At 44.9% G+C, this 21,921-nt stretch overlaps 1 protein-coding gene across 2 annotated transcripts in view; it reads left to right on the top strand.

Annotated features, from left to right (window-relative positions):
- LOC141072763 (ABC-type organic anion transporter ABCA8-like) overlaps positions 1 to 21,921 on the top strand; it is a 313,983-nt gene that overhangs the window by 113,139 nt on the left and 178,923 nt on the right. For both annotated transcript variants that reach the window (XM_073559970.1, XM_073559969.1), the window contains exon 19: positions 13,310 to 13,505. In XM_073559970.1, coding sequence (XP_073416071.1) covers positions 13,310 to 13,505 — 196 coding nt within the window. The remainder of the gene's footprint in view (positions 1 to 13,309; positions 13,506 to 21,921) is intronic.

Here is a 21,921-nt window from a genome sequence, read left to right as displayed (position 1 = left end):
GTAACTGGAGGGTTCACTCGGCTGATGGGGGTGACTCCGGGGGTGACTGTGGCTCTAAGTTAGAAAGGGAGCACAGAGTGGATGAGCTGGAGAAGGAAGTCTCTGAGCTCAGAGGTCACCTGTCAACGTGGCAAAGTATGAATGAGACCCTCAGAGAAGAGGTGGAAGTGCTCAAAGAAGCAGTAAGATGTCTTCTGCGGGAGAAGAAGTTGATGGTTGGACTTACAGCGCCCGGGCCCGAGTGATATCAAGATGGAACTGCCAATACTCATCTTGGCAAAGGGTTTCAAAAAGGGTACATCTCACTCCAAAGACATACTGATAGGGAATTTAGATTATGAGCCCCATCGGGGACAGTGATGAAAATGTGTGCAAACTGTAAAGCGCTGCGGAATATGTTAGCGCTATATAAAAATAAAGATTATTATTATTATTATTTATTAAGATTTTGAGCGAAGAGCCGAACAAGACGTGCGTGATCGAGGTACCCGAAGATGTGCAAGAAGCCTGTACCGGTGAAGGTGTGCATGAGGCTTTTAAAAAGGCGGTCAAAGCGTGTAGGGTGCACTGGGAAACTGAGACTCGGCAGTTGGTGGTACTGTCAACCAGGGCTGGACTGGGGCAAAAAAACAGCCCTGCCACACAAACCCCACCAGCCCACAAGCTATAACACTCCTCACCCCGATCAGTGAATTTTACTTTACTTTGTTGTGCCCCTCACTCTCCTAAAAGGAGATATTTGAAGACCCACATGTGAATGGCGCCACGGTGCATATGATCGACCAGAGCTGCATTTACATGGTGCTCTACAGACCTCCGATTTTCAGGATCATGAAGGTCCCAGCAGTCGGATCTCCAGCAATTGTAAAGTTATTCCTTATCCAGAGGAGAGGGGATTACTTGGGATAATCCATTTAAACAACTTTTCCAATATTTTATTTTTATTTGGCCATAGTAATGTTAAAAATACTAAACAAATATTGACCCTCCCAAAGTCCAATGTCGACAGAAGTAGTATAGTGCAGTTCATACAGGGCCAGCTCCAGGTTTTTGTGGGCCCCGGGTGAAAGTCTCAGTGGGCCTCTTTAATACGTACCACAATTCATAATGCAAAGATACAGCAAGAAATATAGGTATACAATGCCAAAGATTTCACTTCTTACATTACATAACTGATATCTATTGTACATTCAATAATAGGTCAGAAACCAGACAGTATTGTCCTCCATACACTATTATGGACACCACATAATCCTCCATACAGTATTATACAGTATTATAGGCACCACATAGCCCTCCATACAGAATAACATGCCCCATATATTGCTCCATACAGTATAATGAGCTCCATATATTGCTCCATACAGTATTATGGGCACCACATAATGCTCCATACAGAATAATGAGCCACATAAATTGCTCCATTCAGAATAATGAGCCCCGTATAATCCTCCATACAGAATAATGAGCCCCATATATTGCTCCATTCAGAAAAATTTGCCCCATATAAGGCTCCATACAGAATAATGAGCCCCATATATTGCTCCATTCAGAATGATGAGCCCCATATATTGCTCCATACACTGTAATGAGCCCCATAAATGCTCCATACAGAATAATGAGCCCCATATATTGCTTCATAAACTGCAATGAGCCCCATATAATGCTTCATACAGAACAATTAGCTCCATGTATTGCTCCATACAGAATAATGAGCCCCGTATAATCCTCCGTACAGAATAATGAGCCCCATATATTACTCCATTCAGAAAAATTTGCCCCATATAATGCTCCATACAGGATAATGAGCCTCATATATTGCTCCATTCAGAATAATGAGCCGCATATATTGCTCCATACACTGTATAATGCTCCATACAGTTTTATGGGTACCGCATAGTGCTCCATACAGTATACTGAGCCCCATATATTGGGGGCGGAATATGTAGGCGCTATAGAAATAAAATTTATTATTATTATTATAATGAGCTCCCATATTTTGCTCCATATAATGAGCCCCATATAATGCTCCATTCAGAAAAATGAGTCCCATATAATGCTCCATACAGAATAATGAGCCCCATATATGATATAATGAGCCCCATATATTGCTCCATACACTGTAATGAGCCCCATATAATGCTCCATACAGAAAAATGAGCCCCATATAATGCTCCATACAGTATTATGGGTACCGCATAGTGCTCCATACAGTATACTGAGCCCCATATATTGGGGGCGGAATATGTCGGCGCTATAGAAATAAAATGTATTATTATTATTATTATAATGAGCCCCCATATTTTGCTCCATATAATGAGCCCCATATAGTGCTCCATTCAGAAAAATGAGCCCCATATAATGCTCCATACAGAATAATGAGCCCCATATATTGCTCCATTCAGAATAATGTGCCCCTTATAATGACCCATACAGAATAATGAGCCCCATATAATGCTCCATACAGAATAATGAGCCCAATATAGTGCTCCATTCAGAATAATGTGCCCCTTATAATGACCCATACAGAATAATGAGCCCCATATAATGCTCCATACAGAATAATGAGCCCCATATATTGCTCCATTCAGAAAAATGTGGCCCTTATAATGACCCATACAGAATAATGAGCCCCATATATTGCTCCATTCAGAAAAATGAGCCCCATATATTGCTCCATTCAGAAAAATGTGCCCCATATAATGCTCCATACAGTATTATGAGTACCGCATAGTGCTCCATACAGTATACTGAGCCCCATAAATTGCTTCATACAGCATTATGGGTACCACATAGCGCTCCATGCAGAATAATGAGCCCCATATAATGCTCCATACAGAATAATGAGCCCCATATATTGCTCCATTCAGAATAATGAGCCCCATATATTGCTCCATTCAGAATAATGAGCCCCCATACACTGTAATGAGCCCCATATAGTGCTCCATTCAGAAAAATGAGCCCCATATAATGCTCCATACAGAATAATGAGCCCCATATATTGCATCATACAGAATAATGAGCCCCATATATTGCTCCATGCAGTATAATGAGCCCCATATAATGCTCCAAACAGTATAATGTATGTTAGGAACGGCGCAACACAATAAATAAATAATAAAGTGCATTCGCCGCTCGGGGTCCACCGTGCAGAAGGTGTTATCACTGCTGCTGAGTAATGGCAGATGCGCTATATGGCGGTATAAACACGCAAGGGTTAAACGCCACCCAAGTGCGCTGAGCGATCTCTGTTAATTCACAGAGACGCCTATGTGTTAAACACAGAAGACTGAGACTGTTAACGCCACAGGTCTCAGCTAAATTGCACGCACGGTATACGGTCACAGGACACGGACCCAAGGCAGAGGTCGGTGTCCGTCTAGACCTACCGTGCGTGTGACGTCGCTACCGCGGATGCCGGTAAGTGCTGCTGACTGCAGCGCAGCAGTAACCACAGCCGCTATACGATAGTGCCGTGAGACGTGACACAATCGGATGCTAATGTAGAGGTGCGGTGTGCACAGTGTCCTATTGATTGCCATTGACTGGCGCTGACTGCTACTCTAGTTCCCTATCATAGAATCATAGAATCATAGAATCGTAGAGTTGGAAGGGACCTCCTGGGCCATCTGGTCCAACCCCCTGCTCAAAGCAGGATTCGCTAAATCATCCCAGTCAGATGTCTGTCCAGCCTCTGTTTGAAGACTTCCATTGAAGGAGAACTCACCACTTCTCGTGGCAGCCTGTTCCACTCATTGATCACTCTAACTGTCAAAAAGTTTTTTCTAATATCTAATCTGTGTCTCCTCCCATTCAGTTTCATCCCATTGCTTCTAGTCTTTCCTTGTGCAAATGAGAATAAAGTTGATCCTTCTACAATGTGACAGCCCTTTAGATATTTGTAGACAGCTATTAAGTCTCCTCTCAGTCTTCTCTTTTGCAAACTAAACATTCCCAAATCCTGCAACCTTTCCTCATAAGACAGGGTTTGCAGACCGGTCACCATTCTGGTCGCTCTTTTCTGAACTTGCTCCAGTTTGTTGATGTCTTTTTTAAAATGTGGTGCCCAAAACTGGACACAATATTCCAGATGAGGTCTGACCAAAGATAAGTAGAGGGAAATAATGACTTCACGTGATCTAGACTGTATGCTTCTGTTAATACATCCTAGAATTGCATTTGCCTTTTTTGCTGCTGCATCACACTGTTGACTCATATTCAGTCTGTGATCTATTAGTATACCCAAGTCTTTTTCACATGTGCTGTCACTTAGCCCTATTCCTCCCATTCTATATATGCTTTTTCCATTTTTATTGCCCAGATGTAGTACTTTGCATTTCTCCCTGTTAAAAACCATTCTGTTAGTTGCTGCCCACTTCTCCAGTTTATTTAAATCTTTTTGAATCCTCTCTCTCTCTTCTCTAGTATTAGCTATCCCTCCTAGCTTTGTGTCATCAGCAAATTTAATCAGTTTACCCTCAATTCCTTCATCTAAATCGTTGATAAAGATGTTGAACAATACAGGGCCCAGGACAGAGCCCTGTGGTACCCCACTTGAGACATTCTTCCAACTGGATGTGCAGCCATTTACGACCACTCTTTGGGTCCGATCACTAAGCCAGTTATGAATCCACCTAACAGTTGCCTTGTCCATTCCATACTTAATCATTTTTTCAATAAGGATTGTATGAGAGACTTTGTCAAATGCTTTGCTGAAGTCAAGATATACTATATCTACAGCATTTCCTTGATCCACCCAATCAGTGATACCGTCATAGAAGGAAATTAAGTTAGTCTGACATGACTTTTTAGTTACAAACCCATGCTGACTCTGTTTAATCACTTCATTCTTATCCAGGTATTGACATACATGTTGTTTAATAATTTGTTCAAAGATCTTTCCTGGTATAGAAGTCAGACTCACCGGCCTATAGTTACCTGGGTCCACCTTCTTCCCCTTTTTGAAGATAGGAACAACATTTGCTCTTCTCCAGTCTTCTGGCACTTCTCCTGTTCTCCAAGAATTTTCAAAGATTATAGAGAGGGGTTCAAAAATTTCTTCTGCTATCTCCTTCAGTACTCTGGGGTGTAATTCATCTGGACCTGGAGACTTGAATTCATTTAGGCTAGCTAAGTGTTTCCTCACTATCTTTCTGTTTATAGATATCCTGGATTCTTCTATTCCCTTAATAGGACAGTGAATAACAGTTGATGTTACATTTCCTTTCTGAGAGAAAACAGAGGCAAAATAGGAATTTAAAAGTTCAGCCTTCTCAACATCCTGTCTTACCATGTCATCATTTTCATCCTGTAAAAATCCTATGGCATCTTTGACTTTTCTTTTACTTTTGACATATCCCCAAAATCCTTTATTATTGCTTTTGACATCTCTTGCAAGCCTCAATTCATTTTCAGCTTTAGCTAATCTGATTTGTGCCCTGCAGGTTCTGCAGACAGCATTATATTCTTCTTTAGATATGCCTCCCTCTTTCCATTTTATAAACATTTTTTTCTTCCTTTTTAGCATGTGCTTAAGTTCTGTGTTCATCCATCCTGGTTTCCTTAACTGCTTCCTATTCTTCCCTCTTTTCGGAATTGTTAACAACTGTGCTTTGAGAATTTCATTTTTCAAGATTTCCCATCCTTCCTGGACATTTTTGTCTTTAAGGATATCCAGCCATTGGATCCCTCCAATTCTCTTTCTGAATCCCTTAAAATCTGCCTTTCTGAAATCTAACCTTGAAGTCTGAGTCTTCACAGGTCTTCCGCCTCTAGTTATCCAAAATTCTAAAATAGCATGGTCGCTACCTCCTAGGGTCCCAGCCACTTTTACCTCCTCAACCATTTCCTCCCTGTTTATAAGGATTAGATCCAAAGTAGCAGTTCCCCTTGTTTTCTCCCTTACCTTTTGGAAGATAAAGTTGTCAGCAAGAGAGGATAAGAATTTCCTTGACCTGTTAGTTTTGCCTGAGAGAGGTTCCCAACAAATGTCTGGATAGTTGAAATCTCCCATGACAACTATGTCATATTTTTTGGAGAACTTGGCCATTTGATGCACATGCGTAATATCAAAGGGAGGGGAATCATAATGAGTCAGTTATCAGAATCATACATCCATCACCATTCACACATCTAGCAAGTAAAGCCTATACTAGCGCATGGCTGAGCGGCCATGTGGACCTTTTATAGCCATGCAGGACCTTCCAGATCTCTGGGATGGACCAATCAGATCAGGAGAAGGACCTGAGCACGTGACTCCTGATCTCCAATGGGAGATCGTCTTGTGAGCATTCCCAGTAGCGTGATGAGAGGACTTAGCCATTGGTGTGGCTTGCTGCAGGTCAGCCTGCGCTGCTATTGCTGACCCAGAGGTGGCAGCAACAACTCGTCCTACAGAGCCAGTCTGAGCAGAGCGCCTGCGATGCCGAGATTGCTGTGCAGACTCCTGAGCGGTCGGCGAAGAATGGGAGACCGCAGGATGCAAGGCTCTGGATTCCCGCTGTGCAGCTGCAGGAACCCGACGCCTAACATTGTGCCCCACATAATACTCCATACAGTACAATGAGCCCCATACCTTGCTCCATACAGAATGGGCCCCATATAATGCTCCATACAGAATATGATGGGCTACTTATATTGCTCCAAACAGAATGGGCCCCATATAATGCTCCATATATAATGTGCCCCATATGAGTCTCCATATAATTCTCCAGTGTATGATGGGCCTCATATATTGCTCAAAACATAAAAAAAAGCAAAACTGAAATCCTGACCTCTCCTCGCTGGCTGCTGCTCTGCTCCGGACCCCTCAACGTCGGTGTCTTTCGGCTCTTTGCACTGTGACTGTTCAGGCAGATGTACACAGACGTGACATCACTGCACCCTCTGACCTGAAACAGCACAGTCAGAAGACGTCACAGCGGAGGAGCGGGAAGCGGAAAGAATCGCAAGTGCCGAAAGTATCGAAAGCCCAGCAGCACCTGTATATACATCACCACACCAGCCCCACAGCACTGTAAATACATCACCACACCAGCCCCAGCCCGACAGCACCTGTATATACAGTGCCTTGTGAAAGTATTCAGCCCCCTGGAATGTTTCAGCCTTTTCCCACATATCATGCTTCAAACATAAAGATACCAAATGTAATTTTTTGGTGAAGAATCAACAACAAGTGGGACACAATAGTGAAGTTGAATGAAATTTATTGGGTATTATAAATTTGTGGAAATTCAAAAACTGAAAAGTGGGGCATGCAGTATTATTCGGCTCCTTTAACGTAATACTTTGTTGCACCACATTTTGCTGCGATTACAGCTGCAAGTCACTTGGGGTATGTCTCTATCAGTTTTGTACATTGAGAGACTGAAATTCTTGCCCATTCTTCCTTGACAAACAGCTCGAGCTCAGTGAGGTTTGATGAAGATCATTTGTGAACAGCAGTTTTCAGCTCTTTCCACAAATTCTCGATTGGATTCAAGTCTGGACTTTGACTTGGCCATTCTAACATCTGGATACGTTTATTTGTGAACCATTCCATTGTAGATTTTGCTTTATGTTTGGGATCATTTTCTTGTTGGAAGACAAATCTCCATCCCAGTCTCAGGTCTTTTGCAGACTCCAACAGGTTTTCTTCAAGAATGGTGCTGTATTTGGCTCCATCCATCTTCACATCAATTTTAACCATCTTCCCTGTCCCTGCTGAAGAAAAGGAAGTCCAAACCATGATGCTGCCACCACCATGTTTGACAGTGGGGATGGTGTGTTCAGGATGATGAGCTGTGTTGCCTTTACGCCAAACATATAGTTTGGCATTGTTGCCAAAAAGTTCGATTTTGGATTCATCTGACCAGAGCACCTTCTTCCACATGTTTGGTGTGTCTCCCAAGTGGCTTGTTGCAAACTTTAAACGACACTTTTTATGGATATCTTTGAGACATGGCTTTCTTCTTGCCACTCTTCTATAAAGGCCAGATTTGTGCAGTGTACGACTGATTGTTGTCCTATGGACAGACTGTCCCACCTCAGCTGTAGATCTCTGCAGTTCATCCAGAGTGATCATGGGCCTCTTGGCTGCATCTCTGATCAGTCTTCTCCTTGTTTGAGATGGAAGTTTAGAGGGACGGCTGGGTCTCGGTAGATTTGCAGTGGTTTGATGATCCTTCCATTTCAATATGATCGCTTGCACAGTGCTCCTTGGGATCTTTAAAGTTTTGGAAATCATTTTGTATCCAAATCTGGCTTTAAACTTCTCCACAACAGTATCACGGACCTGCCTGTTGTGTTCCTTGGTCTTCATGATGCTCTCTGTGCGTCAAACAGAACCCTGAGACTATCACAGAGCAGGTGCATTTATACGGAGACTTGATTACACACAGGTGGATTATATTTATCATCATTAGTCATTTGGGACAACATTGAATCATTCAGAGATCCACAATGAGCTTCTGGAGTGAGTTTGCTGCACTGAAAGTAAAGGGGCCGAATAATATTGCACACCCCACTTTTCAGTTTTTGAATTTCCACAAAAATTTAAAATAACCAATAAATTTCGTTCAACTTCACAATTGTGTTCCACTTGTTGATTCTTCACCAAAAATTTTCATTTAGTATCTATGTTTGAAGCATGATAAGTGGGAAAAGTTCCAGGGGGCCGAATACTTTTGCAAGGCACTGTACATCATCATCCCAGCCAGGCCCCCCCCAGCTCCTGTATATACATCATCATCCCAGCCAGGCTCCCCCAGCCCCTGTTTATACATCATCATTAGCGCAGGCAGATGGCGACCCCCCAGCCAGCCCCTGTAATATAAATCACATCAGCGCATGCAGATGGTGGCCCCCCAGCCAGCCCTTGTATATACCACCTCAGGCAGATGGCGGCCCCCCAGCCAGCCCCTGTATATACCAGCTCCAGGGGCTGGCTGGGGGGGCCGCCATCTGCCTGAGCTGGTATATACAGGGGCTGGCTGGGGGGCCGCCTTCTGCCTGAGCTGATATGTGATGTATAAAGCAGGGGCTGGCTGGGGGGCTGCCATCTGCCTGAGCTGGTATATACAGGGGCTGGCTGGGGGCCTGCCATCTGCCTGAGCTGAAATGTGCCATCTGCCTGAGCTGGTATAATACAGGGGCTGGCTGGGGGGGCCGCCATCTGCCTGAGCTGATATGTGATGTATATATAAATCACATATCAGCTCAGGCAGATGTCGGCCCCCCAGCCAGCCCCTGTAATATACCAGCTCAGGCAGATGGCCCCCCCCAGCCAGCCCCTGTATATACCAGCTCAGGCAGATGGCGCCCCCCCCAGCCAGCCCCTGTATATACCAGCTCAGGCAGATGGCGGCCCCCACAGCCAGCCCGTTAATATACCAGCTCAGGCAGATGGCGCCTCCCCCAGCCAGCCCCTGTAATATACCAGCTCAGGCAGATGGCGCCTCCCCCAGCCAGCCCCTGTAATATACCAGCTCAGGCAGATGGCGCCTCCCCCAGCCAGCCCCTGTAATATACCAGCTCAGGCAGATGGCGGCCCCCCAGCCACCCCCTGTAATATACCAGCTCAGGCAGATGGTGGCCCCCCCAGCCAGCCCCTGTATATACCAGCTCAGGCAGATGGCGCCCTCCTCCCGCCCCCCAGCCTCTTTATAACTAAACTCACCCCCGCCCCGGCCAACTTACTGGACCTGAAGCCTGAGCCAGCGCGGGGAGTAGGAGTCGCAGCAGCCGCTCCTGGATTCCTGCCTGGATGCCATCGCCGATGATAGGACAGTGAGTAGTGCTGCCTGCAGGCAACCATTGACGGAAGAGCAGCGGCACAGCGCGCTCTCTCTGCCTCTGCCCTCAAAGAACATGCCGCGACGTGCAGCTTCACATCGCGGCACGTTCTTAGCCCCTAGGGTGCCACCCCAAAATCGTGGCGACTGCAGTGCACGCACCTTTGAAACCGCCACCGTGCCTGCAAATTTAAAGGGCCGGCGGCGGTTAAAAGAGGCCGGTGGCCACCACATTAGCCAGCGTCCTACAACTGGCTAATAAATAGCGGCCCAGCGGGAAAATGACCGGTTGGGCAGGTTACCAATCCGGGCCTGCTGTCAACCAGGGAAGACACAGTAAAGCGGGTAGCTGTCCTGTCGGATATGCATCTGCAATGTCTCCACGCTAAACAGATGATCATGCGGAGTAATGTGAAAGCCACTCGTCTAGAACTTGCGAGGGAAGCTAAGAATTGGCTGGGCTTGGGGGAAGATGTAATTCCGGTACCCAAATATCTGGTGGGGAGAGTCATTGGAAGGCTCGGGAAGGTAATGCAAGACCTTGTGAATATCTCCGGTGTGACGAGGGTTAGAATCCCTCCTGATGGTGAAGTCCAGGTATCTAGTGAAGGTGGCTTGATTCCAATCATTGTTGTTGGCTCCATGGAAAGCCTTAGGAACTTTTGGATGCTCCTGGAATATCGAGTGATGTATCTGCAGGAGATGGAGCAGTTGAGACTGGACCTACTGCAGATTAATAAAGAGGTGCGGAGCATCAGGTGGTGGCCGCCTTCAACCCAAGATATAAAAACCCGAAGGGTTCCTCCAAATAGTGAACTAGCAGGTAGCCGAAGACTGTCAGTAAGGCAAGAACGTCAAAAATCTGCAAGTGGCAGTTTGACTGGCAGTACGAAACTGAGAGACCTTAGCTCCTGTGACATGCTAAATGGGTCAGACTCAGGCCAGACAGTTGACGCAACTGTAAGTGAGACTTCTGACTGTACCCACCAGGAAAGCTGGCCAGTGAAATAAAGGTCGGGTGACGGAGCGCACTGCAGAAATGTGGAGACAAAGCAGGGTCTAGTGACACAGTTGGACGGTGACTTAAGGCCCAAAGCTCAACGCCGACATAAGAACCGCTGGGGGCGGGGGAAGCCTACTAGTTTAACCCTGAAACAGGAAAGGACCAAGTCCGGTATTGTATTGCTCGCAGAGAGGGGCTACATCTCGGGAGTTGACTCTCACAGACGACAGGCAGGGCAAGCTGACATGTGTGCCCGGTCTCGAGACCCCTGGGTGATATCAAGTGTTCAACCCCACAAGTTTGAACAGAGGGGGGAGATATGTGGTGCAGTGACCATTGTGACAGCTAGGGGGCGCTGTATGGGTCATGCACACAGGCATATCCATTGTGGTAATGAAGATAGGATGAACGGCAGGATGGTAAATGACCGTTATGTATCCCAGGGTGGGTGGCCCTGGGATGGAAGCTGGAGCATGTGTTGATCAGAAGAGGTACTACTGAGGATTTGCTGCAGTGTATCAGGGAGAGCTTCCAGGTGACTTGGTGAGATGGGTGGAACCAGTCACTTACAAAGCCACCCAGGGGCGTGTTTCTAAAAGCCCATAGTAAGCCTGTATATGTGTGTGTGTATGGCTGGGTGTCTGAAATAGTACCTGCGATGAGGTCATAGCCATGTGATCCGTATCTCACCGTATCTCAGGGTAGGTCACATGAGGGAGAGTGCCTGGATCTGATTGGTCTGTGTGGAAGGTCCCGGAAGGCTGACGTGCTAGAAGGTGTGCTGCCTTCCTGAAGCACGCATGCGGAGGCCGCTGACCGGGTGAGGCCTGTGTATTTTGGCCTGTGTGTGTGGGACAGTCCCCAGGAGGGAATGGACGTCCTGAATAAGAAGCAACTAAGAGGTAACCCCAGACAGGGGAAAATAACTGTGAGTGTTATGATTGAGTCACCGTAGGAGGCAAAAACAGAAATACTAGCTAAGTCCAGAAAACCAGAGAAGTTGGTAGCTATCGGATTGCAGACCCCTGAACCTATCAACAACAACTAGCAGTAGCCGTGGGGGGTTCCTACGGTGCCCTAGACCCCTCGATCACAGCCGGAGAACTACATAGCCTAAAGACAGAAAGGGAAATCTAAACTGCCCCAGAGCAGACCCCAAAGCAATAGGCAGCCCCCAACATATAATGACCGTGAAGCAAGATGAAAAAACACTCACACAGAAAGATAGGCTGAGCAAAAGATGGGGCCCAAGCTAACTAGATAGGACAGGATAGAAAAGCTGCTGTCTGTAATCCGCCAAAACCTTATCAAAACAAGAGCCAACAGCTGATAGGGAAAAAAGCCCTGAAGACGCTAGGCTTCAAAAAGACTATATCAGTACTCAGGTATTTTCTGAAGACAGAGCAAAAAGGAATTCAACTCACCCCAGCAGGGAATGTCAGAAATCAAGGAAAACAATGTAAAACAAAACCAAAACACAAATGCAAAAAGTAGAGCAGAAAACTTAGCTTTTGAGGAGCAGGAATCAGACTGGTCTCCTAGAATCCCTCAGAGAGATCACCAGCAAGGCAGAAGGGCGTCGGCTGCATAAATCCAGTCAGTAATTCCCGTCACCCAGTCATCATCATCCTGCCCAGGTGCTTGGTAATCAGCCTCACTACCTTCCTTCACCAGAAGAGGGAGTTCATCAGACCTCAATGGTGAAGGGGAAAATGAACTCACAACATGTGAGGCTATAGAGCCTGATTGATGGACAAAGCACGGGCTGTGTGACCACAGGGCTAAGAGAGCGGAGCTCTACATGAACATTCTTCTGTTTTGATATAAGACTATTACTGTTTCTTTCATGCTTCCATGGTTTATGCTGTCTAACAATAAACCGTGTGGACGTTGTTGTGGGGCACAGCAGGCCCCTGAAGAGTTCCTCTGCGTAGCACCTCCCAGATGGTGTAGGCCGCAGCCCCCAGCTGGCGTCCTCAGCCCCTTTTATATTAGCTCCTCCCCCAACCTTTCTAGAAGTCTCTGCGGTCTGTCCCCCGGAAACAGTCCCCCTAGGAACCTTGGTGACGGCCCCCTTGGTTCCAGCCCGGACACACAGCGGGGACTCTTTCTCCTACACAACTACTATAATACTGCCCCTATGTACAAGAATATAACTACTATAATACTGCCTCCTATGTACAGGAATAGAACTACTTTAATACTGCCCCTATGTACAGGAATATAACTACTACAGTATTGCTCCTAAGTACAAGAATTTATCTACTATAATACTGCCCCATGTACAAGAATATAACTACTATAATACTGCTCCTATATACAAAAATTTAACTACCATATTACTGCCCCTATGTTCAAGAATATAACTACTATAATACTGCCCCCTATGTATAAGAATATCACTACTATAATACTGTTATTATGTACAGGAATATAATTACTATAATACTACCCCCAATGTACCAGACTATAACTACTATAATATTGCTCTGTATGTACATAGATATGTAATATGTGATTCACTGTCTCTTTCTAGATTTCAGTGTCTTCAGCCCGGAGCGGCAGACAGTAGATGACTCCTTCTTGGCAGAAATGGATGAATCTGTCTTACTGATGTCAGACTCAGGAAATGTGACACTAAGCGGCTTCCAGCTCTGGAAACAACAAGTTCTGGCTGCTGCACGGATCCGATACCTGAAGCTGAAACATGAGACGAAAACCTTCAGATCTATGTGAGCTGTAACACATTAATGAGCCCTGTGTCTGTGTCACCGTATAACGGTATAACCGCAATAGTTCATCTCATATGGAGCTTGTAGAACTTGTTATACTTTGCTTCTACATTAATGCATTCTGTCCCATTTGCCCCTATTTTTAACCCTTCCCTCAGCAGCAAATTTTCATTTTTGTGCTTTACTTTTTTCTTTCAAGAGACATAACTTTTTTATATTTCCATTAATTTTATTTTTTTCTTTGCAAGACAGGTGGTAGTTAAGAATGACACCACTCATTTTACCATACAATGTACTCAAAAATGAAAAAAAAATTACAAGCGCAGAAAATTGCGGAAAAAAAATGCATTTCAGCATTTTTTGTTTTGTTTTTACAACATTCATTATGTGGTAATAGTTACCTTATGAAATTATTCTCCAAGTCAGCATGATTGGTGCGATACCAAACAAACAAAGTTTGTTTTTTTATTCACTTTGTGATCAAAAAAAATTTCAAATTTAAAAGGAAAAAATATTTTGTATTTTCTGTCAATTTTCATATACTGTAACTTTATTTTATTTTTATGTCAATTGAGGGATTGTTTTTTGCTAGGCTAGCTGATGCTTTATTTAGCCTTTTTTTTAGGTACATTTGATATTTTGATCACTCTTTGTTGCATTTTTTCTGTGCAGGTGCTGCTATCAAAAAAATTACAATTCTAGATGTTTTATATATTTTGCTTTATGGTCTTTGGTTAAATAATTTTATATTTTGTAATTTTATATGTTTATCTTTTTTAATCTACACTTTTAATGAGGGAAAAAGAGAAGGATTCAAATTTTTATTTAAATTTTTAAAATATTTTTTGCAATTTGCCTCTTCAGAGAGGAAGAGGACTTGAACTCTATAGCACCACCTGTTGGTAGTAACGATCCTACAAGTCACAATCAACCCTTTAACGAGTCTTGTAATATGACTTAGGATAAAAGCCAAATCAGAATCTCAAATTGCAGACATGGTGTTTCGTTCTATTGGCCCTCGTCAGTGCAAAGTATGAGAACTGATTTTTCTAGGTGAGAGGCTCTAGACTGAGGTCTAAGTGGTAAGGTTTCTCCTTGTGGAGAGTGACATACCAGCTCTGGCTTGTCAAGGTAAGGTGATCGCTACTACCAACAGGTGGTGCTAGAGAGTTCAAGTCCTCTTCCTTTCTGAAGAGGCAATTTGCATATTATTTTCCCAGAGGAGCATTGCTTGGTGAATAAGCCTCCTTACCTTGAAAAACCAGAGCTGGCATGTCACTCTCCACAAGATGAAACCTTACCCCTTAGACCTAAAATATTTGTTAAAACTTTTTTCATGGCACTTTACTTCTGTTTTCTAGTACACTTAGAGGACGTGAACCTGCAATGGATTGATTGTTTATTCTACATACTGCAATACGATTGTGTATTGTGTATATATATAGAGAGAGAGAAAAGCACAAACTCCTATAAAGGACAACCTGTGGCTGGGTATCACAGGAGCATGAACATGGCAGCCAGCAGACCACCAGATGCCATAGTAGCCCGTCAGTACTCTGCAATCACATAGTGGAGGGTCAGTGGGTGCACAGAAGAGCATAGCACTTACCCTATGCGCATACATTAAATTCTGCTGTCAGAGATTAACAGTGCCATTTTAGTAGTTAAGAGAAGTGATCCGAGCTTATTTCCAATCACTGCTATTATTAACCCCTTAACGACTGCCGGTATGCCTTTTAACGGCGGTAATTAAGGGTACTTAAATCACAGCGCCGTGAATTCAATTAAATAGCGCCCCCCAGTGTCGAATTTTCTCCAGGGTCTCGGACTGCAGGGGGTAGCTGAGACCCCAGAGAACATGAATCGGGTCGGTTTTTGCCGACCCCGCTTTTGCGATCGCCGTTTTTAACCCTATAACGGCGACCGCAAAAAAAGCCGAGATTTTGCATTTAATTCCTCTTTCCTCTGATGTGATCGCACATCAGAGGAGAGAGAAATTGGGTCCCCGAGCCCCCCCGGTACCTCTGCATGGTCCAGGGTCCCCTCCCGGTGCTCCTGTGTCCCGCCGGCGTCCTCCCGTCCTCCGGTGGGCGCCGCCATCTTGGATCCGGAGAAAATGGCGGGCGCATGCGGTGTCTGCAGGCTCTGGCTGGCAGATTCCATTCATTCATTTTGATCACTATGATAAACTATCATAGTGATCAAAATAAAAAAGTAGTAAATACCCCCCCCCCCGTTTATCACCCCCTTAGTTAGGCAAACATAATGAAATAAAGAAAATATTTTTTTTTTATTTTTCCGTTAGGGTTAGGGCTAGGGTTAGAGCTAGGGTTAGGGTTAGAGATAGGGTTAGGGCTAGGGTTAGGTCTGGGGCTAGGGTTAGGGCTAGGGTTAGAATTAGGGTTAGGGCGAATTAGGATTAGGGATGGTGTTAGGGTTGGGATTAGGGTTAGGAGTGTGTTGGGGTTAGGGTTGGAGCAAGAATTGAGGGGTTTCCACTATTTACCAACTTTGGGGGTCTAAAAATTGGGGGCTAAAAAATCACTTTTGTGGAAATAAAAAAGACTTTTTATTTTCACGACTCTGCGTTATAAACTTCTGTGAAGCACTTGGGGGTTCAAAGTGCTCACCACACATCTAGATAGGCTCCTTGGGGGGGTCTAGTTTCCAAAATGGGGTCACTTGTGGGGAGTTTCCACTGTTTAAGTACATCAGGGGCTCTGCAAACGCAACATGACGCCCGAAGATCATTCCATCAAAGTCTGCATTCCAAAATGGCACTCCTTCCCTTCCGAGCTCTCCCACGCGCCCAAACAGTGGTTCCCCCCACAAATGGGGTATCAGCGTACTCAGGACAAATTGCACAACAACTTTTGTGGTCCAATTCCTCCTGTTACCCATAGGAAAATAACAAATAGCGGGCTAAAAAAATCATTTTTGAGGAAAAAAAAATGATTTTTAATTTTCAAGGCTCTACGTTATAAACTTCTGTGAAGTACTTGAAGGTTCAAAGTGCTCACCACACATCTAGATAAGTTCCTTAAGGGGTCTAGTTTCCAAAATTGGGTCACTTGTTGGGGGTTTCCACTGTTTAGGAACATCAGGGGCTCTCCAAATGCAACATGGCATCCGATCTCAATTCCAGCCAATTCTGCATTGAAAAAGTCAAACGGTGCTCCTTCCCTTGCGAGCTCTGCCGTGCACTGAAAAAGTGGTTTACCCCCACATATGGGGTATCGGCGTATTCAGGAGAAATTGCACAATAAATTTTGGGGTTCATTTTCCCTTCTAACACTTGTGAAAATAAAAAAAATTGGTTCTGAAATAAATTTTTTGCAAAAAAAGTTAAATGTTAATTTTTTCCTTCCACATTGCCTTAGTTCCTGTGAAGTACGTAAAGGGTTAATAAACTTCTTGAATGTGGTTTTGAGCACCTTGAGGGGTCTAGTTTTTAGAACGGTGTCACTTTTGGGTATTTTCTGTCAGGTACACCCCTCAAAATGACTTTAAATATGATGTGGTCCATAAAAAGAATGGTTTTGTAAATTTTGTTGTAAAAATGAGAAATCGCTGGTAAACTTTTAACCCTTATAACTTCCTAACAAAAAAATTTTGCTTCCAAAATTGTGCTGATGTAAAGTAGACATGTGGGAAATGTTATTTATTAAGACATTTGTGTGACACATCTCTCTGATTTAAGGGCAAAAAATTTAAAGTTTTAAAATTGCAAAATTTTCAAAATTTTCACCATATTTCCATTTTTTCATAAATAAACACAAGACCTATCGCAGAAATTTTACCACTAGCATGAAGTACAATATGTCACGAAAAAAGCGTTCCAGAGTTATAACCTCATAAAGTGACAGTGGTCAGAATTGTAAAAATTGGCCCGGTCATTAAGCTGCAAACTGGCTCTGTCACTAAGGGGTTAAAGATAGATGTTGACTATGATGCTGGCTCAACTCCTGAGCCTGCTTTATACTCCCAAACCCAATATGTGCCCTTCATGTCCTGCAGATTTTGGGAATGGGTTTAAAGAAGGTTACCTAACTTTTTGACTTCCAACGTCTTTCCCTGCTCTCTTATGTCAATCATACAGTGGCATGTAAAAGTTTGAACACCCCTGGTAAAAATTACTTGTATTGTGAACAGTTAAGCAAGTTGAAGATGTAATAATTAGTGATGAGTGGGCATGCTCGGTAATACTCGGTGCTCGGCCGAGCATCGCGCTGAGCATTTCCGGTGTTGCTCGACGGGAGCTCGGGTCTTCGCCCTGCATGTTTCGTGCTCTTTAGAGTGCCAGTCAACATGCAGGGATTCTTTGCCATGCACTGTAATGCCACAGCCATGTTGCTTGTTGCATTACAGTGATTGGTTGGCCGCACAGCGTCATCAGGTCTATATCAGACCTGGCGCCGCCCTGCTCAGCACAGTCAGCTCCGGACTCAGGCAGTGTAGGGAGTGTTTCTGCTAAGATAGGGAGATATTTGTAATTTTATTATTGAGTGTGGGTATGCCATTATTGAATAAACAAATCCAGCTAAACCAACAGTCCTTCTAAGGACTAATTATGGGGTATATAAATATCAGTGCTAGGTAGGGAGGCAGTGTATGTGGGTATATAGATATCCGTGCTAGGTAGGCAGGCATTGTATGTGGCTTAGTTCATTGCATACAGTAAGAGGGTCCATTCCATTACTGTCTGCTACTGCTGCCTATTACAGATATTTATCGTATATACATAGCCCAAGTTATCAGTGGCCAGGAATAATTTTTTTTGCATCTCAATCCTGATTATTTTATTCAAAATCAATCCAGAGCACACATGTTTTTTCTCCATGTGCTTGTTGGCACTGGAGAACATAGCCAGATCCTTTCCATAGTACAGCGTGAAAATCTAGCTACGGTATTTTAAACAGGGATTTGGCCGTCACAGCGATCACATCTGACTGCGCAGAAAATTGTGCCATTTTTGTGGTACTGTAAAATTTATTTGGAGTGTCTTATACAAGTTTTTGACACCAGTTTGCTGAAATACCTACAGGGCAGATATTTTACACTGCGTTTTGTCCACCACACGGATCGCAAATCGTTGTGCTCAAAATTGTGGCATTTCAGGCCTCCATTGAATTTTTTTGTTGTGTGTTAGCCTAGTTATTGATTCAATTTTCCTGCCAAAAAAAATAATACAGGCCAGAAATTTTAAAGTGGGGTATCTGCGTCACAGGCATCAGATTATATCATTGTGCTCAAAGTAGTGCCATTTCAGCCCTTCGTTGAATTTTTATTTGCTGTGTCTTAGCCTAGTTAGTGACACTATTTTGCTATGAAAAAAAAATACAGGCCAGATATTTAAAAGTGAGGGATCTCCGTCACACGCCTCACCAATCTGTGCGCTAAAAATTGTGGCATTTTTTGGTCTCTATTGAGCTGTTTTTGCTGTGTCTTAGCCTAGTTATTGACACTATTTTGCTGTGAAAAAAAATACAGGCCAGATATTTAAAAGTGGGGTATCACCGTCTCATGCTTCACCTATCTGTGTGCTAAAAATTGTGGCATTTTTTGGGCTCCATTGAACTATTTTTGCTGTGTCTTAGCCTAGTTATTGACACCAGTTTGCTGCCAAAAAAAATTGTTACTTTAAGGCAAGATATTTTAAACTGTAGTTTACCCGCACTTGGATCACCTATAAGTTTGCGCCAAATTCAGCCATTTGTACTGAACGTGGAAAATATTCCCTCCATTTCAAATGGGCAAGGCGCATGTCAAGGGACGGGGAAGTGGACGTGATTGTGCATGCAGAGGCCGAGGCCGTGGGCAAGCTGAAATTGGGCCACAACAAACACCCACATCTTCTCACCTGACCTTCCTGTCCCAATTACTAGGGGACCGCAGTAGCACACCACTATTGAACCCAGAGCAGTGTCAAAAGGTTGTTGGATGGATAAGCGGATAATGCTTCCAGTCACTTTGCCGCCACCACCACCACCTCCCTGTCTGCCACACGGCCAAGTCTCAGTAACCGTGAGTCTGGACCGCATATTCCTCACCCTGATCCTCCTTCCTCCCACCATGCTGAGCGCCCGAAGACAACTGATCCCAAACTTGGACACTCTGAAGAGCTGTACTCTTTTCCTTTTATAGATTCTGGCCTCGCGCCCGGTCCACTTGAAGAGGGGCAAGAGGAGATCACATGTAGCGATGCCCAAATATTTGAGCAGCCATGGTCACACAAAGGTGACAGTGGGAAAGTGTCACAAGAGATGGACGATGACGAGACACAATTGCCAAAAAGTCAGAAGGAGGACCATGGTGTGGAAGTAGAGGACGAAGTGGTGGATGATATAGTAACTGACCCAAGTTGGCAGGAGGACATGCAGAGCGAAGACAGCAGCACACAGGTGGAGGGAGGCGTAGCACCCCAACAGGCAGGAAGAAGCAGTGTGGTGGCCGCAGACAGAAGGTGGGCAAACCGTTCCCCGTAACACCAACGTGACGGAAGTTGCCTGTACTACTGTTAGGTCTTCCCGAGTCTAGTTGTTTTTTAAAGACTCTGCCGATAACCCCAGAAAGACCACCTGCCATGCCAGCATCATCAAGGGTAGCAAAACTACCAGCCTCACCACCACCAAATGATCAGGCACATGGCAGCAAAGCACCCGACTTTGTGGGACGAACCCCAGGGTCCACTAACAATGCCTGTGGGTGACACGACTGCTTCTTCCGCTGTTGTGCATGCAAGCCAATCCCCTGTCCATGGTGCATGCGAAGAAGCCGCCTGCCCTGCACCTGTTGTTGCACACACTCAATTAGCACTATCATCAAGCACATCCACATCCTTGTGGATGTTCAGTTGTCCATACTCCAGTCCTTGGAACACAAGCGCAAATACGCAGCCAATGCCCCACAGGATACAATACTAAATTCACACATTTCTCATCTGCTTGCACTCAAAATGTTGCCTTTTAGGCTCGTGGAGATGGAAGCTTTCCGCAACCTGATGGTGGCGAACGTCCATCGGTACTCGGTCCCTAGCCGCCACTATTCCTCCCGGTGTGCCATCCCCGCATTACACAAGCATGTGTACCAGAACATTAGCTGTGCCCTCTACAATGCAGTTACTGTGAAAGTCCACCCAACCATGCACACCTGGACAAGTGCTTGTGGACAGGGATGGTACATCTAGCTGACAGCACACTGGGTTAACATAGTGGAGGCCAGGACCCATTCGGACATTGGGATGGAACACGTCCTCCCGACGCCAAGGATTGCAGTCCCTACATCAATCAGGGTTGCCCCCCCCCAGTGTACAGCTTCTGCACCTCCTCCTCTTCAGCCTCCATCTCCGAAATGACCACATCAGTCACAAGCTGGAGGCACTGCAGCACTGCCTCAGCGAAGCGTCAACAGGCTGTACTGAAGCTAATATGCTTTGGTGACAAACCATACAATGCTGAAGAGTTGTGGACAGCTCTGAAAGAGCAAGCAGATCTGTGGCTGACACCGCTGAACCTACAGCCAGGCATGGTTGTGTGTGACAATGGCTGGAACCTGGAGACTGCTTTGAAGCGAGGCAAGCTCACACACGTACCATGCCCATGTGCTTAACCTCATTGTTCAATGGTTTCTCAAAAGCTACCCAGAGCTGCCGGATCTGATTATAAAAGTACACCACCTGTGTGCCCATTTTGGAAAGTCAGCTACAGCTTCCATCGCCCTTGCGTTTGCAGCTTCCGGCTCACCGACTTTGTGTGATGTCCCCATGTCTTGGAACTCTACACTGCACATGTTGGAAAGGATTTGTTAGCAGAAGAGGGCAGTTGTTGACTACCAGCATCAACAAGGCCGTCGGAAATTCAGTTCAGACTCCACACATAAGACCTCAGCAGTGGACATGGATGTCAGACATATGTACCATCCTCCAAAACTTTGAGGACTCCACCAAGATGGTGAACGGTGATGATGCCATAATTAGCATCACCATCCTGCTTCTCTGTGTTCTGAAACACTCTCTGCTCACAATCAAAGAGGATGCATTGCAGGTGGAGCATGATGAGACGGAGCAAGGAACCATACAGGGTGATTACACACAGCCCAGCCTCATCTCATCCCAACGTGAATTACATGACAATGAGGAGGAAGAGAAAGAACAGGAGCTAGTTTCATGCGCTATAGATGGCACTACAAGCACAACTGTCTTACTGACTGTTCAGCATAGATGGCCTGAGGACAGGGAGAAGGAGGAGAGCATGGTCAGTCATCCTCAGGACACGGAAGTCTTGTCTGTTAGCAGTCTGGCACACATGGCTGAGTTTTTTTTTATGCTGCCTGGTCAAGGCAGCATAAAAAAACTCAGCCATGCGTGTCACCAACCAGTAATGACTGTCACCCAAAATTTTGCGAATGCGAGGGTCAC

The sequence above is a fragment of the Dendrobates tinctorius genome, unplaced genomic scaffold, assembly GCF_039654945.1.
Source record: "Dendrobates tinctorius isolate UK_male_01 unplaced genomic scaffold, ASM3965494v1 ptg000014l, whole genome shotgun sequence".
Lineage (NCBI taxonomy): Eukaryota > Metazoa > Chordata > Amphibia > Anura > Dendrobatidae > Dendrobates > Dendrobates tinctorius.
Note: the sequence above shows the minus strand (reverse complement) of the source record. Positions and strands in the feature narration are given on the sequence as shown.